Source organism: Neophocaena asiaeorientalis, unplaced genomic scaffold (assembly GCF_003031525.2).
Source record: "Neophocaena asiaeorientalis asiaeorientalis breed wild unplaced genomic scaffold, Neophocaena_asiaeorientalis_V1.1 scaffold136, whole genome shotgun sequence".
Taxonomy (NCBI): Eukaryota; Metazoa; Chordata; class Mammalia; order Artiodactyla; family Phocoenidae; genus Neophocaena; species Neophocaena asiaeorientalis.
In genome coordinates, this window is record NW_020185333.1 from 5,930,810 (window position 1) to 5,947,794 (window position 16,985).

Sequence of the window (16,985 nt, forward strand, 5' to 3'; positions counted from 1 at the left end):
TACCTAAGGAGACAAAAGACCTGTATGCAGAAAATTATAAGACACTGATGAAAGAAATTAAAGATGATACAAATAGATGGAGAGCTATACCATGTTCTTGGATTCGAAGAATCAACATTGTAAAAATGACTCTACTCCCCTAAGCAATCTACAGATTCAGTGCAATCCCTATCAAACTACAGTTAAATGTCTTTGGAGAAAAATATTGTTCATTCTTTTCATAAGCCCTATACTGACTAAAAGTATAATGGCCAACGGTATATATTTATAACTGGTTGGGGTTAGGAGTTTAGCTTCAAACTAATTCCAGTGGAAATACACATGTATGTTTATTATCAATGGGCCAAGTGAGTTTATAAACACAAACTCCCCTGTAACATCTGATTGGTTTCCATCTTAAACTTCCTATCTCTGCAGAGGCTCTGAAGCCAACACTACATGGGTTTGTATCTTGACTCCACTACTTACTACTTGATGAATTAAGCAAATTAGTTAACCTCCGTGCCCTAGTTTCTAATCTGTAAAATGGGAATAATGAGATGGGTTGCTTGTGAAGACTAAATAAACTAATCCTTACTAAGTGCTTAGAAAAGTGTCTGCTTTATAGCAAACACTAATAGGTGTGAACTATTATTTTGTAACTTTTAAAAAACTAGCTTCATTAAAACTACAACAAAGTTCTTGTCTCATACAATTCTAAACAAAAAGAGCATTTGAGAACAAGATAAGATGCATAATTGTGGTAATGCTATCATTAGATGTAGAATGTAAAGAATTTAAAGATGCAAGTGGTACATTTCTAACCTAAAGGCCCTGCCCTTTCCTTCCTACCTTCCCCCCATTAACAGAGAGTATCCCAGGTACTGGAACTAAATGTATATAGAGATGTTACTGGCAGCTGTCCCCCACCCCCACCCTACTGCCACTTCCTAAAAGGTTGCCTCGCCTCTCCCGGTGGCCTTGAGGAAGAGAGAGAAACATCTGGATATAGCAGTAGGCTGCTCTGATTGTGACAATTCTGATTCTGCTCACAAGTGCCAACAACAGAGGAAACTTTTCCATTCTTAGTGTAAGACTCATCTTTGAAGTAATGCCTAAGTAGAGAAGGCTAAGCAATCAGCATTTGCTAATGCTGAGTTTATAGTGATTTATTTCACTGCTTAGCAACCTGGTCACTGGGAGAAATAGCAGTCTGCAGCATCCCAGAAGTTCTTGCGATTACATGTTGATGCAAACTACTTTTCTTTGTTCCCTCTTTTGACTCCATCTAGAATTCCTTTAGGGTAGTATATATACCTCTTAGAACCTGACCTGAGAATCCTAAAAAAGGATGATTTTTCTATCTCTTTGTATACTATTATAATGTGGGATGTGGTGTCTTAGGCTACTTTGTTTGATGCCTGGGTAGTCCATTCTTGAAGATAGCTCTAATCCATCTTCTACATGTGTGCAAAACTTAGTGTATTTTACTGATCCAAATTATTCAAAGGACTGATTTTTCCTTTTATGTCCTTACTATTGGTTCTTATTTTTGATGCAATGTTTACTTTTCCTCAGATTTTTCTCTATTTCTGAAGTATCATTTGACCTTGAACATATAAGTATGTCTTGTCAATTTTATCTCACATGATTACTCAATAATAGATGACAGAAGTTCCAATTTTTACAAATACAGAAATATAAGTAGAATTACATATAGAATGGATAAACAACAAGGTCCTACTGTATAGCACAAAGAACCATATTCAATATCCTGAGATAAACCGTAATGGAAAAGAATATAAGAAAGAATGTATATATATGTATACCTGAATCACTTTGCTGTACAGCAGAAATTAACACAAAATTTTAAATCAACTATACTTCAATTTAAAAAACAGAAATATCAGTAAAAAGAGGAGCTGATTATCAATTAGGGGGAAAGGAAGGAGTCGTTCTTAAAGTTCATGACTCTCCATTTCTAATTGGGAAAGCCCATTTTTAGGGCTTTCAGAAAGTTCAAGTTTACTCTAGAAAGTTCAAGTTTCTCTATTTAAGATGAACAATGTTATGGTAGGAAAGGAAACTAGAATCGGCTCATTAAAGAGAAGCAGTCATAAGAAAGTACAAGACATGTGAAAGAAATCAATCTATGTATACTTTTCTCTAGAGGTAAATGAGGAAAATACAAATTGGCCTACACCTTAAAATAAGCATACACTGACTGTTCTCTCATTGAAAAAATGTTGTCCAATTCCATTATTTCAAACTTTCAAAAAGAAAACACTTACAGTATAATTAGTAGCTTGAATGTTCCTAAGTGCTGCTTCCAGTTGTGTTATTAAGAAACGTAAAGTCAAAGCAGGAACAATTTCCTCCCCATTTTGGCTGTTGGCTGCAACTTCTCTCTGTGGAAAATAATTTGGTTGAAAATTTCCTTAAGTTAGAGCAAATATCAACATTTATTTTTATTATACAAATAATACATGCTCATTGTAGAAAATTTGGAGAATAAAGATGACTTTTTAAAAAATCCACATGACCTAGATAAAATTGTTCTCATATTTGTTTTTGAGTAGTTCAACAAATCATCTTTGTAACTACTTCCTCAAGATACTAAAAAGCACTCCTATGCTTGCTGAAGGGTTGGCAATGTCCACTCCTACTTCAGAGGAAAGTCATAATCCCACTTCATTCTCATACCTTCTATTCTCTAACATAGCTAAAAATCTTCATTCCAGCCCTGAATCTCTGGTAAATAGGAATGCTGGCTTTAAAAATACCAACACCAAGGCAAACCATCTTATGCTGTCATCTAATTTGAACCAAGTTAATATATGATTTATTATGTACCATAGTTTATTTACATAGATGAAATGAAAGGAATTAACTATGTCTTATCTTTGTGTCCATTCCCCAATGCCTTGTACCCATAAATGCTTGGCTTAAATTACATTATTTGTTTAATGATGTATTATCTATGTGGGAAATTTAATCTACACTTTCTTAACTTGGTTTCCAGTATACAATACTTCCCCGTTTTCCTCCTAGCCTAACTAGATACTTTACTTCAGTCTCTGTAACACTTTATTTAATGAACCTCTTCTCTATCAACACACATTCCCTAGATAAAGTAATCCACTGTCATCTTTTTAAACAGCGTCTACACACTGACAGTTTTCCAAATTTATATTTCGAGCTCAGAACTATCACCTGAATTCCAGACTCATGTATCCAACCATATACTCAACAATATCTCTTGAATTTGAATAGGTATATAAAACATAACACTGAAGTTCCACCTTTGCCAAACAGTTTAGGTAGTTTCAGAGCAATATTCTCAACAAGAACTAAAAAAGCTAGATAAAATACAGAAAAAAACTTTTTTTGTTTGGAAAGCTACCAAGGCACTGAAAATCTCTGGGGCCAACATGCAATAGAGGAGGAAGGCCCAGAGACAGCAGACTGACTTTTGGAGCCACTTATCTCCTTAAGGCAATTGCTGTATTCAGTTATGGCTGAGAGGCTGAAATGCTAGACAGAGCTTTCCACAAAGCTGCAGAGCTACAGGGAAAATTGGAGTGTATGACCTATCAAGGAAGAGGGGCTCTGGTAAACACCTTATTCTTTTGGTTGGGACCCTGAAGAAATTTACCCTTAGAGTCAAAGTGTCTGTTTTGGTTCCAGTTGGAAGCAGACCCTAACACAAGGATTTGTATGCAAGTAGTTTATTTGAGAGGTGCAGAGAGCAACAGTAGTGGAGTGGAGAAGGGCATCAGGGAAGAGAAAGCAAGCTTTAAATTAACAGGTGTGTTATTAAGCTAGTTACCCACAGTGGATGACTAGGGTTAATACAACAGAAAAACATTGAAAAATTTAAGCCTCAGTATTATCCAACTTAAGGGGAGAGAGAACTGGGATATTTATGTAATAATTCCCAAGGTTTATTGACTGAGTGCTTTCTGAGGTAAGGGGGGAGTATTAATTCCTTAGGATCTCTAAACTGCCATGAGAATTACAGCCTTCTGCAGTTCCAGAAAAAAAAAAAAAAAAAAGAAAGGCCTGAAGTATAGAGATGTATATATGAAAACTGGAAACTGTCCAGAGTATACTGAAATGATAGAGTTCAAGGGGCCAAGGGGTATGGGCAGGGCACTGACAGTATCTGCTACAAAGGGTAAACCACAAATAGACTCTTCTTCACAGAACAGAAGTAAAGCTTGGAGTCATCTCAGTCCCTAGTTGAATTAAGTGATCTGCAAGAAAAGCACAAATAAGCAAGATTTTGTCCTATTTTCCTAGTTCTTCTCAAAAGAAGGCTGCTCTAAACCAACCCAGGCAGCCACTGCAAGTAGCAGAATTCTGTATTATCCTTTAGATGACTATGGAATTTAAAAATAATTTTATTGAGTTATAATTAACATATTTCAAGGTATACAACATAGTGATTTGACATTTTTCTTATGACATCATCATGAAATGATCGCTGCAATAAAACCAGTTAACATCCATCATTATATGAACTTTTTATAATATTATTGACTATGTTCCCTAGGTATATATTATATCCCCTTGACTTATTTATCTCATAGCTGTAGGTCTGCATCTCTTAATCCCCTTCAGACAAAATAGATAACTATGGAATTTGTACTGATGTTTTTACGTTCATTCATGATTTTGGTTCTTTTTGCCTTCTTTTTTTTTGAACATTCTTACCAGGCATTTATCAATTTTATTGGTCTTTTCAAAAAATCAAGTTTTGGTTTAACTGACCTTTTCTAGTTTGTTTTATTCTATTTCATTAGTTTTAGCTATCTTTATTCTTTTTTCGCCTGTTTTTTAATTTGCTGTTCTTTCCTAAGCCTCTTGAATTTTATGTTTAGATGACTGATAGTCAACCTTGCTTCTTTTTCTATTATATGCATTTCAAGCTATAAATAATCCTTGCAACACAACTTTTATCTAATAACACAAATTCTGATGTATGTTTTTCATTCAGTTCCAAAATTTATCTAATGTCCAGTGTGCTTTCTTCTTTGATCTCTGGTTTAACTAGATTAGACGTATATATCTTAACTTAGGAACAATGGTTTTCTAGTTTATCTATCTGTAACTAATTTCTAAATTAATTGTACAGTTGTTAGAGAACATGCTCTGCATGTTCTGATGTTTTGAAGTTTGATGAGATTTGCTTTGTGAACTAGTATATGGTCAATTTTTGTAAATGTTATATGCATTTAAAAAGAATATACATTTTGTCACTGTTACACATATATAAGTCAATTACATCAAGTTTGCTACAGCTCTACTAATTTTGTGTTCAAGTTCTATTACTTATTAAGAGAGCTATGTTAAAATCTTCCACTGGGATTGCTGATTGGTCCACTTCCCCTTTAGTATTACCAACTTTTATTACACATAACATTTCTGAATGTATTTGGGTCTACTACTGGAATTTCTCTTGTATTTTCTACACTTGTCTGTAGAGCCAAGAGCAAGTAACACAATCTCTTAATTATTAGAGCTTCATAGTAAGTGTTTTTAAAAATTCATTTATTTATTTATTTTTGGCTGCGTTGGGTCTTCGTTGCTGCGCAAGGGCTTTCTCTAGTTGTGGTGAGCGGGGGCTACTCTTCGTTGCGGTTCATGGGCTTCTCATTGCGGTGGCTTCTCTTGTTGAGGAGCATGGGCTCTAGGCATGCAGGCTTCAGTAGCTGCAGCACGCGGGCTCAGTAGTCATGGCTTATGGGCTCTAGAGCACAGGCTCAGTAGTTGTGGTGCACAGGCTTAGCTGCTCCGCAGCATGTGGGATCTTCCCAGACCAGGGCTCAAACCTGTGTCCCCTGCATTGGCAGGTGGATTCTTAACCACTGCTCCATCAGGGAAGTCCCCATAGTAAGTTTTAATATCAAAGTGGGCAAATTCCCAGCCCTTCTCTCCCACACTTCTCTTTCGTAATTTTCCTGGCTATTCTTCCCTTAATTTCCCTTTAGAACTAGCTTTTAGTAACAAAAACAAAAACAAACAAACAAAAAGAAACAACAACAAAAAAAACCTTTTGTTATTTTTATTGGAATTATATGATATTTGTAAATTTTAATTTCAGGAAAATTGACTTCTCTATCACATTGTGTCTTCCTACATGTATTGCTTCCCATTCTGGTCTTCGTATCTTACCTTTAATAGAGTTTTAGAAATTTTTATTTATTGTTTAATATAAAGTATTGATTTCTAAACTTAGTGTAAAAAAATCAGTGTGTGGGGGTACTTACTAAAATGCACATTCCCAGACCTCCCCCCAGCGATTTTGATTCTTTAGGACTAGTATGAGGGTCAGATAGGCTCACGTAAGTGGCTTAGGAAAAACTGTGAGAAACACTAGTTTATATCTTGTATATTTCTTAAGTGTTTTCCTAGGTATTTTATCTTTTCTGTTACTATTAAAAATATTTTTCTTTCATTTTTACCTTCTAACTGGTATTGTTTATATATATAAAGGCTACTGGTTTCTATTTCTTATTGTGGTTTCTGGGTGATTTCCAAAAGATAAGAGGGAAATAGTGGCATTATTCCATCAATTTCAAACCAGAATTCATACTTGTGGTAAATTACCTCACTTAAGATTATAGCTGTATATAAAGTCTTTGGATATTTTTAGAGTTTTTTATATTTTTAATTATAATAGTATTAATTTGTTTCATGGAAATAATTAATGATATATTCTTTCACAGAAAAGGTAAATGTGGCCTTTTTAGGACACCTATGGTGTTCTGTCTCTGCTCCCCAATTAATTGTCACAAAGAGAAGATCATTTTCTTTAACTTTGGGAAACTCCATTAATTTACAAACTGATACCCATCTTGTGTTGAAAGTTTCACAACTTATTATCTAGAAAAACTATTTCTAAGATGCAAATTGACAATATATTCTCTAAAATATTTATCTCATTAAAAAATCCAGGTCTTATTATTTTTCTTTATATTTTACATTTTTGAAAAATCTGTCAGTATTTTACAAATTAGGAAAACTGAAAGCAGTTTCCTCTCCCAGAGTGGCATGTTGTGAGTTATTAGAATAAACACTAGACCTTATAGTCAACAGCTTATAAGCTACTAACCCACATTCCTATCATTATCCTTGAAAGGCTAGCATAAGCTTTATTTAATTAATAAAAGTCTAGAGTCAAAGCTGAAACCAAAGCCCTTCACAAGATATAAGATGGAGATGTCAAGACCTTAGTGGCACATTATGGTAAAGAAAGAAAGGAAAGAAAGGAAAGAAAGGAAAAAAGGAAGGAAGGAAGGAAGGAAGGAAAAGGAAGGAAAAAGAAGGAAGGAAAGGAGGGAGGGAGGGAAAAAAGAAAGAAAGAATGAAGGAAAGAAAAGAAAAGAAAAGAAAAGAAAAGAGTCATTGTAAAATAATAGGAAATACATATATTGATCTGTCCCCAGTTCCTGCCAATATTTGGTCTTTGACTCTGGTTCCAGACACAGAGCTCCTAAAACCCTTGGAATTTCCTGGATGATAGGAGTGTCTTTTGTTCTAGTGAGGTGACTCTCAGTGGGCTTCTGGATGGAGGCTTGGTCACCAGAAAGACCAAGCCATGATTAGAAGCTTGGAAATTTCAGCACCATACCCCAAAGAGGGAAGAGAGGCTGGAAACTGAATTAATAATTAATCATGCTTACATGATGAAATCTCCATAAAAATTCTAAAAGTATGGGCTTTGGAAAACTTCCAGTTTGCACATGCACATGCCAGGAGAGTGGTGTACCCCAACTCCAAAAGAAGAGAAGCTCCTGCACTTGAGACCCTTCCTTGCCCTATGTATATCTTCCTGTGATTGTTCAGCTGTATCCTTTATCAATCATATCATTTATCATGTAATAAACTGGTCAACGTGTTTCCCTGAGTTCCGTGAGCTGTTCTGGCAAATTACTGCACTCATGAGGGGTCATGGGAACCCCAATGTATAGCCAGTCAGTCAGAAGTACTGGGGCAACCTAGTACTGGTGATTGGCATCTGAAGTGGGAGCACGAAGTGGGAGCAGTCTTAACTTGTGGAGTCAGATGCTAACTCCAGGTAGACAGTGTCAGAATTGAATTGATTTGTAGGACACCCAGGTAACACTGGAAAATTGACTGTTGTGGGACTAAACCCACACATCTAGTGTCAGAAGTGCTGTGAGTATGGCAGTAGTGTGAGAGTAAAGGAACACAGTGTATCATATACACAGACCTATACTTCTGCTCCAAATATCAAATTATGATCTTACCTGCATAGTTTGGAAGGAAAAATCTTCTTGTAAGAACTTCTTGATGTGAGGAACCACACCTTTTGGTAGAGTATTAATTGCATTCAATAACTTCTTCACTTCTAATAGCAGGTTAACAGGGACAAGATCAGTAGGTATGTTCTTTTCCTGTTTGTCCTAGAAGACATTATTAAAAATTTACACAATTATTCATGTTCTAATTTACTCTAATATTAAAACCAGCTAAAGTATTTTTTTAAAAAAAGTTCCTTTACATGCTATATGTAGATCACTCTGACAGACTACAATAAGAATAAGACATTCTCTCTGCTCTCAAGGAACTTACAACATAGCTGAAAGTTTAAGACTACAACTCAAGAAGGTTTAATCTAAGGAAGGCCATCATACATGAATTTAAAAGTTATAAACAAAGCATAGATTCTAAGATGGGAATAATTATGTCTTTTTTTTATGGTGGTGGTATGGGAAACATGAATGATTTTAGGCTTAAATGTGAGTGAAGCCTTAAAAAATGGTTGCCCTTGAGAAAAACACAACATGTACTGAATTGGTCCATTTAAGGCATAAAAAATGCTAAGTTTAAAATATTAAATAGATTATTCTACAAAATAATATGAAAACTATATCCAACAGTGCTTTTTATGTTACGTGACTAATGTTTCAGCTACTAAACACAGCAATTTGAAAATGAATAGTTATAATACTTTAAATTATAAATAAATTAGTATAATATAATGATTCTACATATAATCTCAATTCAATCAGAGCCGAATAAATAGTAATAATCTTGGGACTTCAGGAACTGATCCTACAGACTTAATAAAGCTGTATTTAATGGTTAACTGATAGCTATATAGTCAAGTCTTGCTGGATTTTCTATTAACATTAATTGTGAGGAACGAATGGGCAATAGAAATGAATAAAGATCCTGGAACAGATGGATGATGGCCTTCCTTCAAACCTTAACAAGATACCACAGTCCTTACACCCTGCTGAAACTTTGGGAATATGAATATGTAGCCACTGACCTCTGTATATGAGAACAGACAGGTTATTACTGCGGAGGCCATGTAGAGTCACTGAAAACGCAAAATAGTCACTGGTGTGTGGTAACTGTGACTGCCTGGTTTCTAACAGACCTGGAACTACCCAGGAAAGTAACTAGGAACCAATAACGTCCACAGCAGGACTACTACTCTTCCTCTTCCTCCTCCTCTCCACTTCTGGTTTTGAGTCTTAAATTGAGATTCCTTCATTCCCAACAACAGCCTACAAACACATCTTACATTTTAAGGTACTTCATTATATTTACATCCAAAAATGTAGGAAATGTTAACAGTTTGCTAAATCTCAGTAAAGAGTATATAAGTGTTCATTGTAGTAGTTTTGCAACTTTTCTGTAGGTTTGAAATTTTTCAAAAAGTTAAAAAAAAAAAGCTTCTAAAAAATAACCAAACAAACCTTTATAAAGAATGACCATTGTCGCACTGTTGGTGGGAATATAAATTGATACAGCCACTATGGAGAACAGTATGGAGTTTCCTTAGAAAACTAAAAATAGAACTACCATACAACCCAGCAATCCCACTACTGGGTATATACCCTAAGAAAACCATAATACAAAAAGAGTCATGTACCAAAATGTTCATTGTAGCTCTACTTACAATAGCCAGGACATGGAAACAACCTAAGTGTCCATCAACAGATGAATGGATAAAGAAGATGTGGCACATACATACAATGGAATATTACTCAGCCATAAAAATAAATGAAACTGAGTTATTTGTAGTGAGGTGGATGGACCTAGAGACTGTCATACAGAGTGAAGTAAGTCAGAAAGAAAAAAACAAATACCGTATGCTAACACATATATATGGAATCTAAAAGAAAAAAAAAAGGTTCTGAAGGCCTTAGGGGCAGGACAGGTATAAAGATGCAGACGTAGAGAATGGACTTGAGGACACAGGGAGGGGGAAGGGTAAGCTGTGACAAAGTGAGAGACTGACATGGACACATATACACTACCAAATGTAAAATAGATAGCTAGTGGGAAGCAGCCGCATAGCACAGGGAGATCAGCTTGGTGCTTTCTGAGAGGGGTGGGATAGGGAGGATGGGAGGGAGACACAAAAGGGAAGAGATATGGGGATATATGTATATGTATAGCTGATTCACTTTGTTATATAGCAGAAACTAACACACCATAGTAAAGTAATTATACTCCAATAAAGATGTTAAAAAAAAAAAGAATGACCATTGTCAATAGTTCATATATTTCAAACTAAAGGTCAATTCTGTAATCAAAAGTCATTGCAGAATCATCTAACACTAATTACCAAATTGATACACAAGTAAGATTATGGCATGAATAAAATTTTTTCAACAGGAACTACTATAAGCTTCATGTTTGTTAAATAATCTTATTATAAATACAATTTTAATTTTTAAGTTAGTTGTCAAAATATTTGATGCTCAATCCATTTTTGCAAAATAGATTTAGCATCTAAGCCAAATTAACGTTAAAGTTTCCACCCCCTTTCCCTCTGTATTCCGAAATCTGTATCTAGAAATGGCTTTTCTGGATCCAATCCCCTGGTCCAAGTATACATATTGAACATATTGTATTTCATCTGCAAAATTTTTTACAGTGATAACCTCATGCAGGTGAATACTATGGTTATTTTACGTTTATATATTTTTCTCCTCCTAAGTTACTGGATAACCTTTATTAACAAATGGACATCAATCATTATATAAAACTATGTGGAAAGTAAAAATTACACTAACAAGAACCTAACAAATACCTCTCATCCATCCTTCACTAAACATAAATACATGTGATATTCACAAACATGTGTCTGCTTTTTTTTTTTTCGGTACGCAGGCCTCTCACTGCTGCGGCCTCTCCCGTCCGGACGCGCAGGCTCAGCGGCCACGGCTCATGCGTCCAGCCGCTCCGCGGCATGTGGGATCCTCCCAGACCAGGGCACGAACCCGTGTCCCCTGCAATGGCAGGTGGACTCTCAACCACTGCGCCACCAGGGAAGCCCTCTGTATTTTTTAATCTACCATAAAGTATATTGTCACTGGCAATAAAAGCTTTATATTAGTGTATAATTCAGTTATTCATTTAGAACTGAAGGTTCTGACAGTAAAGATGATAAAAACAAGAGAATTAACTTCAGAAAGAACTCAATGAAATGTCTTACTAAATAAAATTCTCTGTGTATGTTTTATTTCTATGTGTATAGTGTTCACTTTGTTTGAATTTTGCTTTCAAAAGACAAATAAGAGATTTCTTACAATTGATTGTGGGATGTTTCTGGGCAAGTCAATTCAATTATCTACTAATTTTAACCAACAGTTAGGATTGGTGTTTAGAATGATAACTTTGAGACACAAATATCAATTATCAAAGAAAGATTTAGTGATGACCACTAAGGTAGGAAAATTTTTAGCAGATAATTAAATTGATTAGATTTAGCATTCTATTCTCATAAGGCATTAGTTAACTGACTACATTGTGTCTTACCAGTTGATCCGTTGATTTTTCTACCTTATTCTTGGTTTCCTCCTTAGCCTGCTCCTCCACAGGAAGATCCCTATTTTAAATGAAAAAGCATTATATTCAGAGCATCTCCTTACAAAGAACACAATTAAACTGTAATAGTAAAGAATCTGACATGCGAGTTTTTGCCCGAAAGTTTCAGAAGTGTAAATAATATGTACCAAAGACTGGTAATAGTGGTAGATGCCATATCTCTTTAGGAACTCAAGTTAAAGAAAAGAAATTATGCCATGTCCTTACTGGATAGTGGCAGAGAGAATACAAAGCTGATGTAAAAAATTTTTCATCTTTAACAAACACACAATAGACCAAAATAATGGGAAAAAATAACTTTATAGCACTGTTTCTCAATGTAAAGAAAAAAAAGGTTGCAAAGGTTGATGTTTTGATTTGTGTGTGTACGTGTGTGAGTGTGTGTGTGTGTGTGTGTGTGTGTGTGTTAAAAGGAATAATTGAGGTCTGGAAAGGATCTATCTTACAGAGATCTTTTTTTTTTTCAGTTTCCTGGCATTGCAATTGCTCAGTTTTTCAAAATGGCTTTTTAAATTGAGGCAGAATATCATATTTAGAAATTATTAACTATTTTTATAAAAAGGAATAACAAGTTTTGCTTTTGACATGGGCTTGAAATGTGAACATATGCAGTATTATTTACTATATTGAAAAATTCATTTATAAAATTGCTTTTGCCTATATACAGCACCATGACACAGGATTCATAATAGAAGAACCATAACATAGGGTCATATATGATTTATATAATTTTCTTAATCCTATACACTAGCAGAGATAAACTGATGTGAGAAACTTATGTCAATTGATTGACTTATTCAGAATTGTACTTTGTAAATATTATCCTATTTTACTTCATATTTATGTACTCATTTGACAGACAATCATTTATCATTTACTATGTGCTGATTTTGTCAGGGGAAACTGAGACATAAACAATGCAGTATTGTCCACACAGTGAAAGTTTCAAACAAACAATATTCCACAGTATGAGTCTCAGTGCTCTTTAAAATGTCATGGTAAAGAGAAACCTGTTAACTGTTTTTTCCTACACTTCTAAGCCCCACTACAAAAAGGAACACAAGGAACTGTGTTATCAAGGAATGAAAAATACTGCAGCAGTATTCTGAAGCTTCTCCATATTTAAGAGTACAAATGGTACTCAAAATGGATACTCTACTTGCTAACTCCATTTCATGATAATTCACTCCTTAACCCAGTAGTTCTCAGTCCCAGATGCATATTAAAATCACCTGTGAAGCTTTGGAAATATCCAGATGTCCAAACTCTACTTCAGAGCTTCTTAATCAAACGTGTGGAACGTGAGCTTCTATATTTTCCATAGGTTCCATAACAAATTTTGATATGAAAACTTAATTCATCTGTACTGCCTCCCCAACACTGAAATTGCTCTAGTAAAAGTTGCTAATGAAATCGTATCTGCTACTACAATAGCTTTGTCTTAGCTCTTCAATCTACCTAGCTTTTCTGCATTACTTAACATTATCCATCATATACTCCACCCCTCCTTGAAAACCTCCACATCCTTCGCTGCTATTGGTTCTTCTCCTAGCCCCTTCAGCTGTCCACTTCTCAGTTTGTACCACTGGCTATCTCTCTTCCTTTCATTCACCTTATTCATCTATTATTTTAATAATATTTAATATAGAACTGCTTACATTAACACTATCAAACCATGCTCCCCATGTATTAGAACAGGAAGGTACATCAGTGGTCATATATGGCAGGCTACTTTATTTTGTAGATGGGTAAATTAATGCCCAGAGAGGTCATACACTAGAAAACAGCAAAGCTAAAACTAAGTGCAAGACTAGTATTTTACTTTTGCTATTCTGCTACTTTTACCACCTGTGTACTTTATTCTGCTGCTGGGAGAAGCTGAAATTTTGGTATAACAATATACCTGAAATATTGAATATATATAGTATACAGTAATGTTCCATTTTTAGCCCTCTTTTTTCTTAGTACATTTTCTACTTAAATTAATCTCATTTATGCCCATGAGTAAACATTCCTAGATAGGATTCAGGTCCTTCTTATTGAACTGCCTTACCTTCAAGTCTCTAGCCCAATATTTGACATAAAGTAGGCACTCAAATAGTTATTGAATGAATAAATATAAAAACAAATAAATGAGCAAACTTCCATGAACTCAAATAGCGCCCCATTCTAATGATTCACAAATCTATTTCTGCAGACTTAATCATTCTTTGATGCTACAGCTACACATTTCCTTCCACCTACTCGACAATCTCCATAAGAATATCTTAGCGACACCTCAATCTGGCTCATGTCCAAAGCTGAACTCATTATCTGTCCTCTCTTACTTTCTCAACACACATTAAACCTGTCTCCTTTTGTGATCCTCATATTAGCTAATGTTACATATTTCCTTCTGGTCATTAGAAACTTTCAAACCAACTCTACTACTCTTTTGCCCCTTTTCTCACATTTAAGTAGTCAAAGAATTCTGTTGATTCTAGTTCTGTAAATCCTTCCTCTCTTACTATTTACTATTCCTATCATACAAGCCTTCATTAACTACTTCCTGAGCTATTACAATTGTCATATCTTGTCATCCTTCCCACTATCAACAGAGGTAGCCTTCCCAAAATACAGTGTAAAATTTCATTTCTCTTCTTCAAATGTCAATGGCTCTGTACAAAATAAAGCTAAACTCCTTACCAGGAGTCAAAATGCTCCCCAAGAATTTATCTTAAATACTTTTTCTTGCTGTTTCCTCAGCCAAATGACCTCCCATCTGCTCTGTTTCTACACCCATCAAAAGCCACCTTTATCCTTTAAAGTTCAGTTCGAATGTCACCTTGTGGAAACCCACTGAACCCCACTCAATAATTATTGTTCCTTTCTATATATAGCCACAGCATTTCTACTATAACACTTAGGCATGCATTTTGCCTAAAGATAAAATAACTTTTTATATATCTTCCTACTATATTATAATTCTCTCTCAGTACACACATTTTGTCTTAGTCTTTATTCCCTAAGTACAATGGAGGTAAGTAAATACTTGTAAAACAACACATTGCTTATTATATGAGACAGTGAAAGGTGGCAAGGAGATCTTCAATACTAACCTGCTCTTTAGTATTATATGGGAGAGGTACAAGCAGGCTGAACTTTCCCTAATTTGAGGGGACAGATTGACATTTAGCCTACGCCCAGTTGAACCACTCAGTAGTCTTCTATGTTACGCTTAAGTTACCTTCTATAAAATGGGAATAATAATAGTATCCACCTCACTGAGCTGTTATGAAGTTTATATAAGTTAATGTTGGTAAGTCTATGTAAGTGCTTGTTAAATGATAAATAAAACATTACTTTGTTGAGAATGGCCCAGGTGTGGCAAACTATGGTACATCTTTCAATTCTTAGCTATGTACCAGGGTGTGGTCCTTAGAGAAATTTTCTAAAATTAGATTTTACCCAGTTTACATCCCCCACTAATCAGAATTGCTACATTGTCTTGAAACATAAGGGTATCTCATTCACACTAGCTTCCCAAAGTTATGTGAAAAAGACCAATGTCGTGTCTTCAAAATGCAACAACTGCAGTTGGTTTTTTGTCAACCCATCCCTTACCTCACAAAAAGTTCTTCTGGTAGAGAATCCATGCTGCACAATATTCTCTTGCAAGTCTTACTCCAAAGCTTGCAGACTGACTTTTACGACTGCTGTTTAAAGCTGTAAGGAAAGTAATACTTTTAGTGGGAAGGTAGAAGGATTTCATTCTTTCTTCCCACTATCTAAATAGTACATAATCATTAAAGAAAATTTTGAAACTGCTATAAAACAAAAATCACAGTTTCATCATCCAAACATAAATCACTACCTATATTTTAATATACTTAATATTTTCCAAGCATAGATATATCTTACCAATTTGTAATCATATCGAATAGGGAATACTCAACATTACATTTTTCACCACTGAACACTATATCAAAAGCATCTTTCATGTTATTTTATACTCCTAGTAAACATTCTCAATGGCTACATCACAATTGGTTGACTAGGGTTTCCTTGCCCATTTCCTTACAGTTGGACATTAAGATTGTTTCCCATTTTTTTCATTATAAATTAGTATTGTGATAAACTACACTGCCTATGAAGGCTTTTCTATATTTATGATTAATTCCTTACAGTAAATTATCAGAAATAGAATTCCTAGGTCAAAAGACACAAATATTTTAGGCCTCTAGGTGCATATTGCTAAATGGCTTCCCAAATGGTTTGTAATAATGTATTTCCCAGAGGTATAAGAAGTTTCTCTTTAACACAATCTTGATAGCACTCATCGTTTTATTTTCTTTTAGTCTAAAAATAACATTTAGCTACTTTTCCCAAAAATTGTATGATTATCTATCCATCTCCATTAATAAGAGAGGTGGGATGTAAAGAACTCTTGCATATTTTCTAGTTCAGATATCAATGGATGTTGTGGATATTTCCTGAAAGAAAAAAAAAATACTGAGGCAAAATAAATGAAAACAAAGAGGAATAGTGTATTATTAGCATATCTATTTATTTATATTGCTATCTATTTAACTACCCCAAGACCAATTCTTCTAAAATTAGTTCCATTTGATCTCTTTTGCTGAGAGTTCAAGCCTCTAAACTCCATTGCCCTCTGTTAGACTGACTTCCCTTTCTGATCCCACTGTACATAAGCCCAGGAAGTGTTAGAGTGAAAGTAGGTAAAACTATTGCTTGGTGCTCTGGGGCAAAGAAAGAAATGATGAGAAAAAAGAAAAGAAAGTGGCAGCAATAGCATAAATAAAACAGACCTAGAGTGCCTTGCTGCCAAGCACAAGACTGGATAAAGTTTCTCATTTGTTGCCTCTAGACTGCTTATTTATTTCAATAACTGGGTAGCCAGTTTCTCTAACAGCATATTAATATACACCCATAAATTAGATTGATAGAGCTTTTGGAGGCCCATTACTAAAAGGCAATTCAGCAGAGGTAATTCTTAAATCAAGAAACTATATTCCACAAGATCATTTGTAAGTCACCTGTTAAGAATTCAGATTGTATTTACTCAAAGGAACATTGTTTTAAATGAGGCCGAGTCTCCCAAAAAGTCAGAAAAAGCCAAAAACACACAG

At 34.8% G+C, this 16,985-nt stretch overlaps 1 protein-coding gene across 4 annotated transcripts in view; it reads right to left on the reverse strand.

The window, feature by feature from the left end:
* The window catches only part of DZIP3 (DAZ interacting zinc finger protein 3), a 110,652-nt gene that overhangs the window by 82,293 nt on the left and 11,374 nt on the right, over positions 1-16,985 (reverse strand). For all 4 annotated transcript variants that reach the window (XR_003001869.1, XM_024735384.1, XM_024735382.1 and 1 more), the window contains exons 2-5: positions 15,460-15,561; positions 11,788-11,857; positions 8,256-8,411; positions 2,271-2,387 (exon numbers count right to left, since the gene is read on the reverse strand). Coding sequence is in view for 3 of the 4 variants with exons in the window: in XM_024735384.1 (XP_024591152.1) it covers positions 2,271-2,387; positions 8,256-8,411; positions 11,788-11,857; positions 15,460-15,491 (375 nt within the window). In the remaining variant the exon portion in view is untranslated. The remainder of the gene's footprint in view (positions 1-2,270; positions 2,388-8,255; positions 8,412-11,787; positions 11,858-15,459; positions 15,562-16,985) is intronic.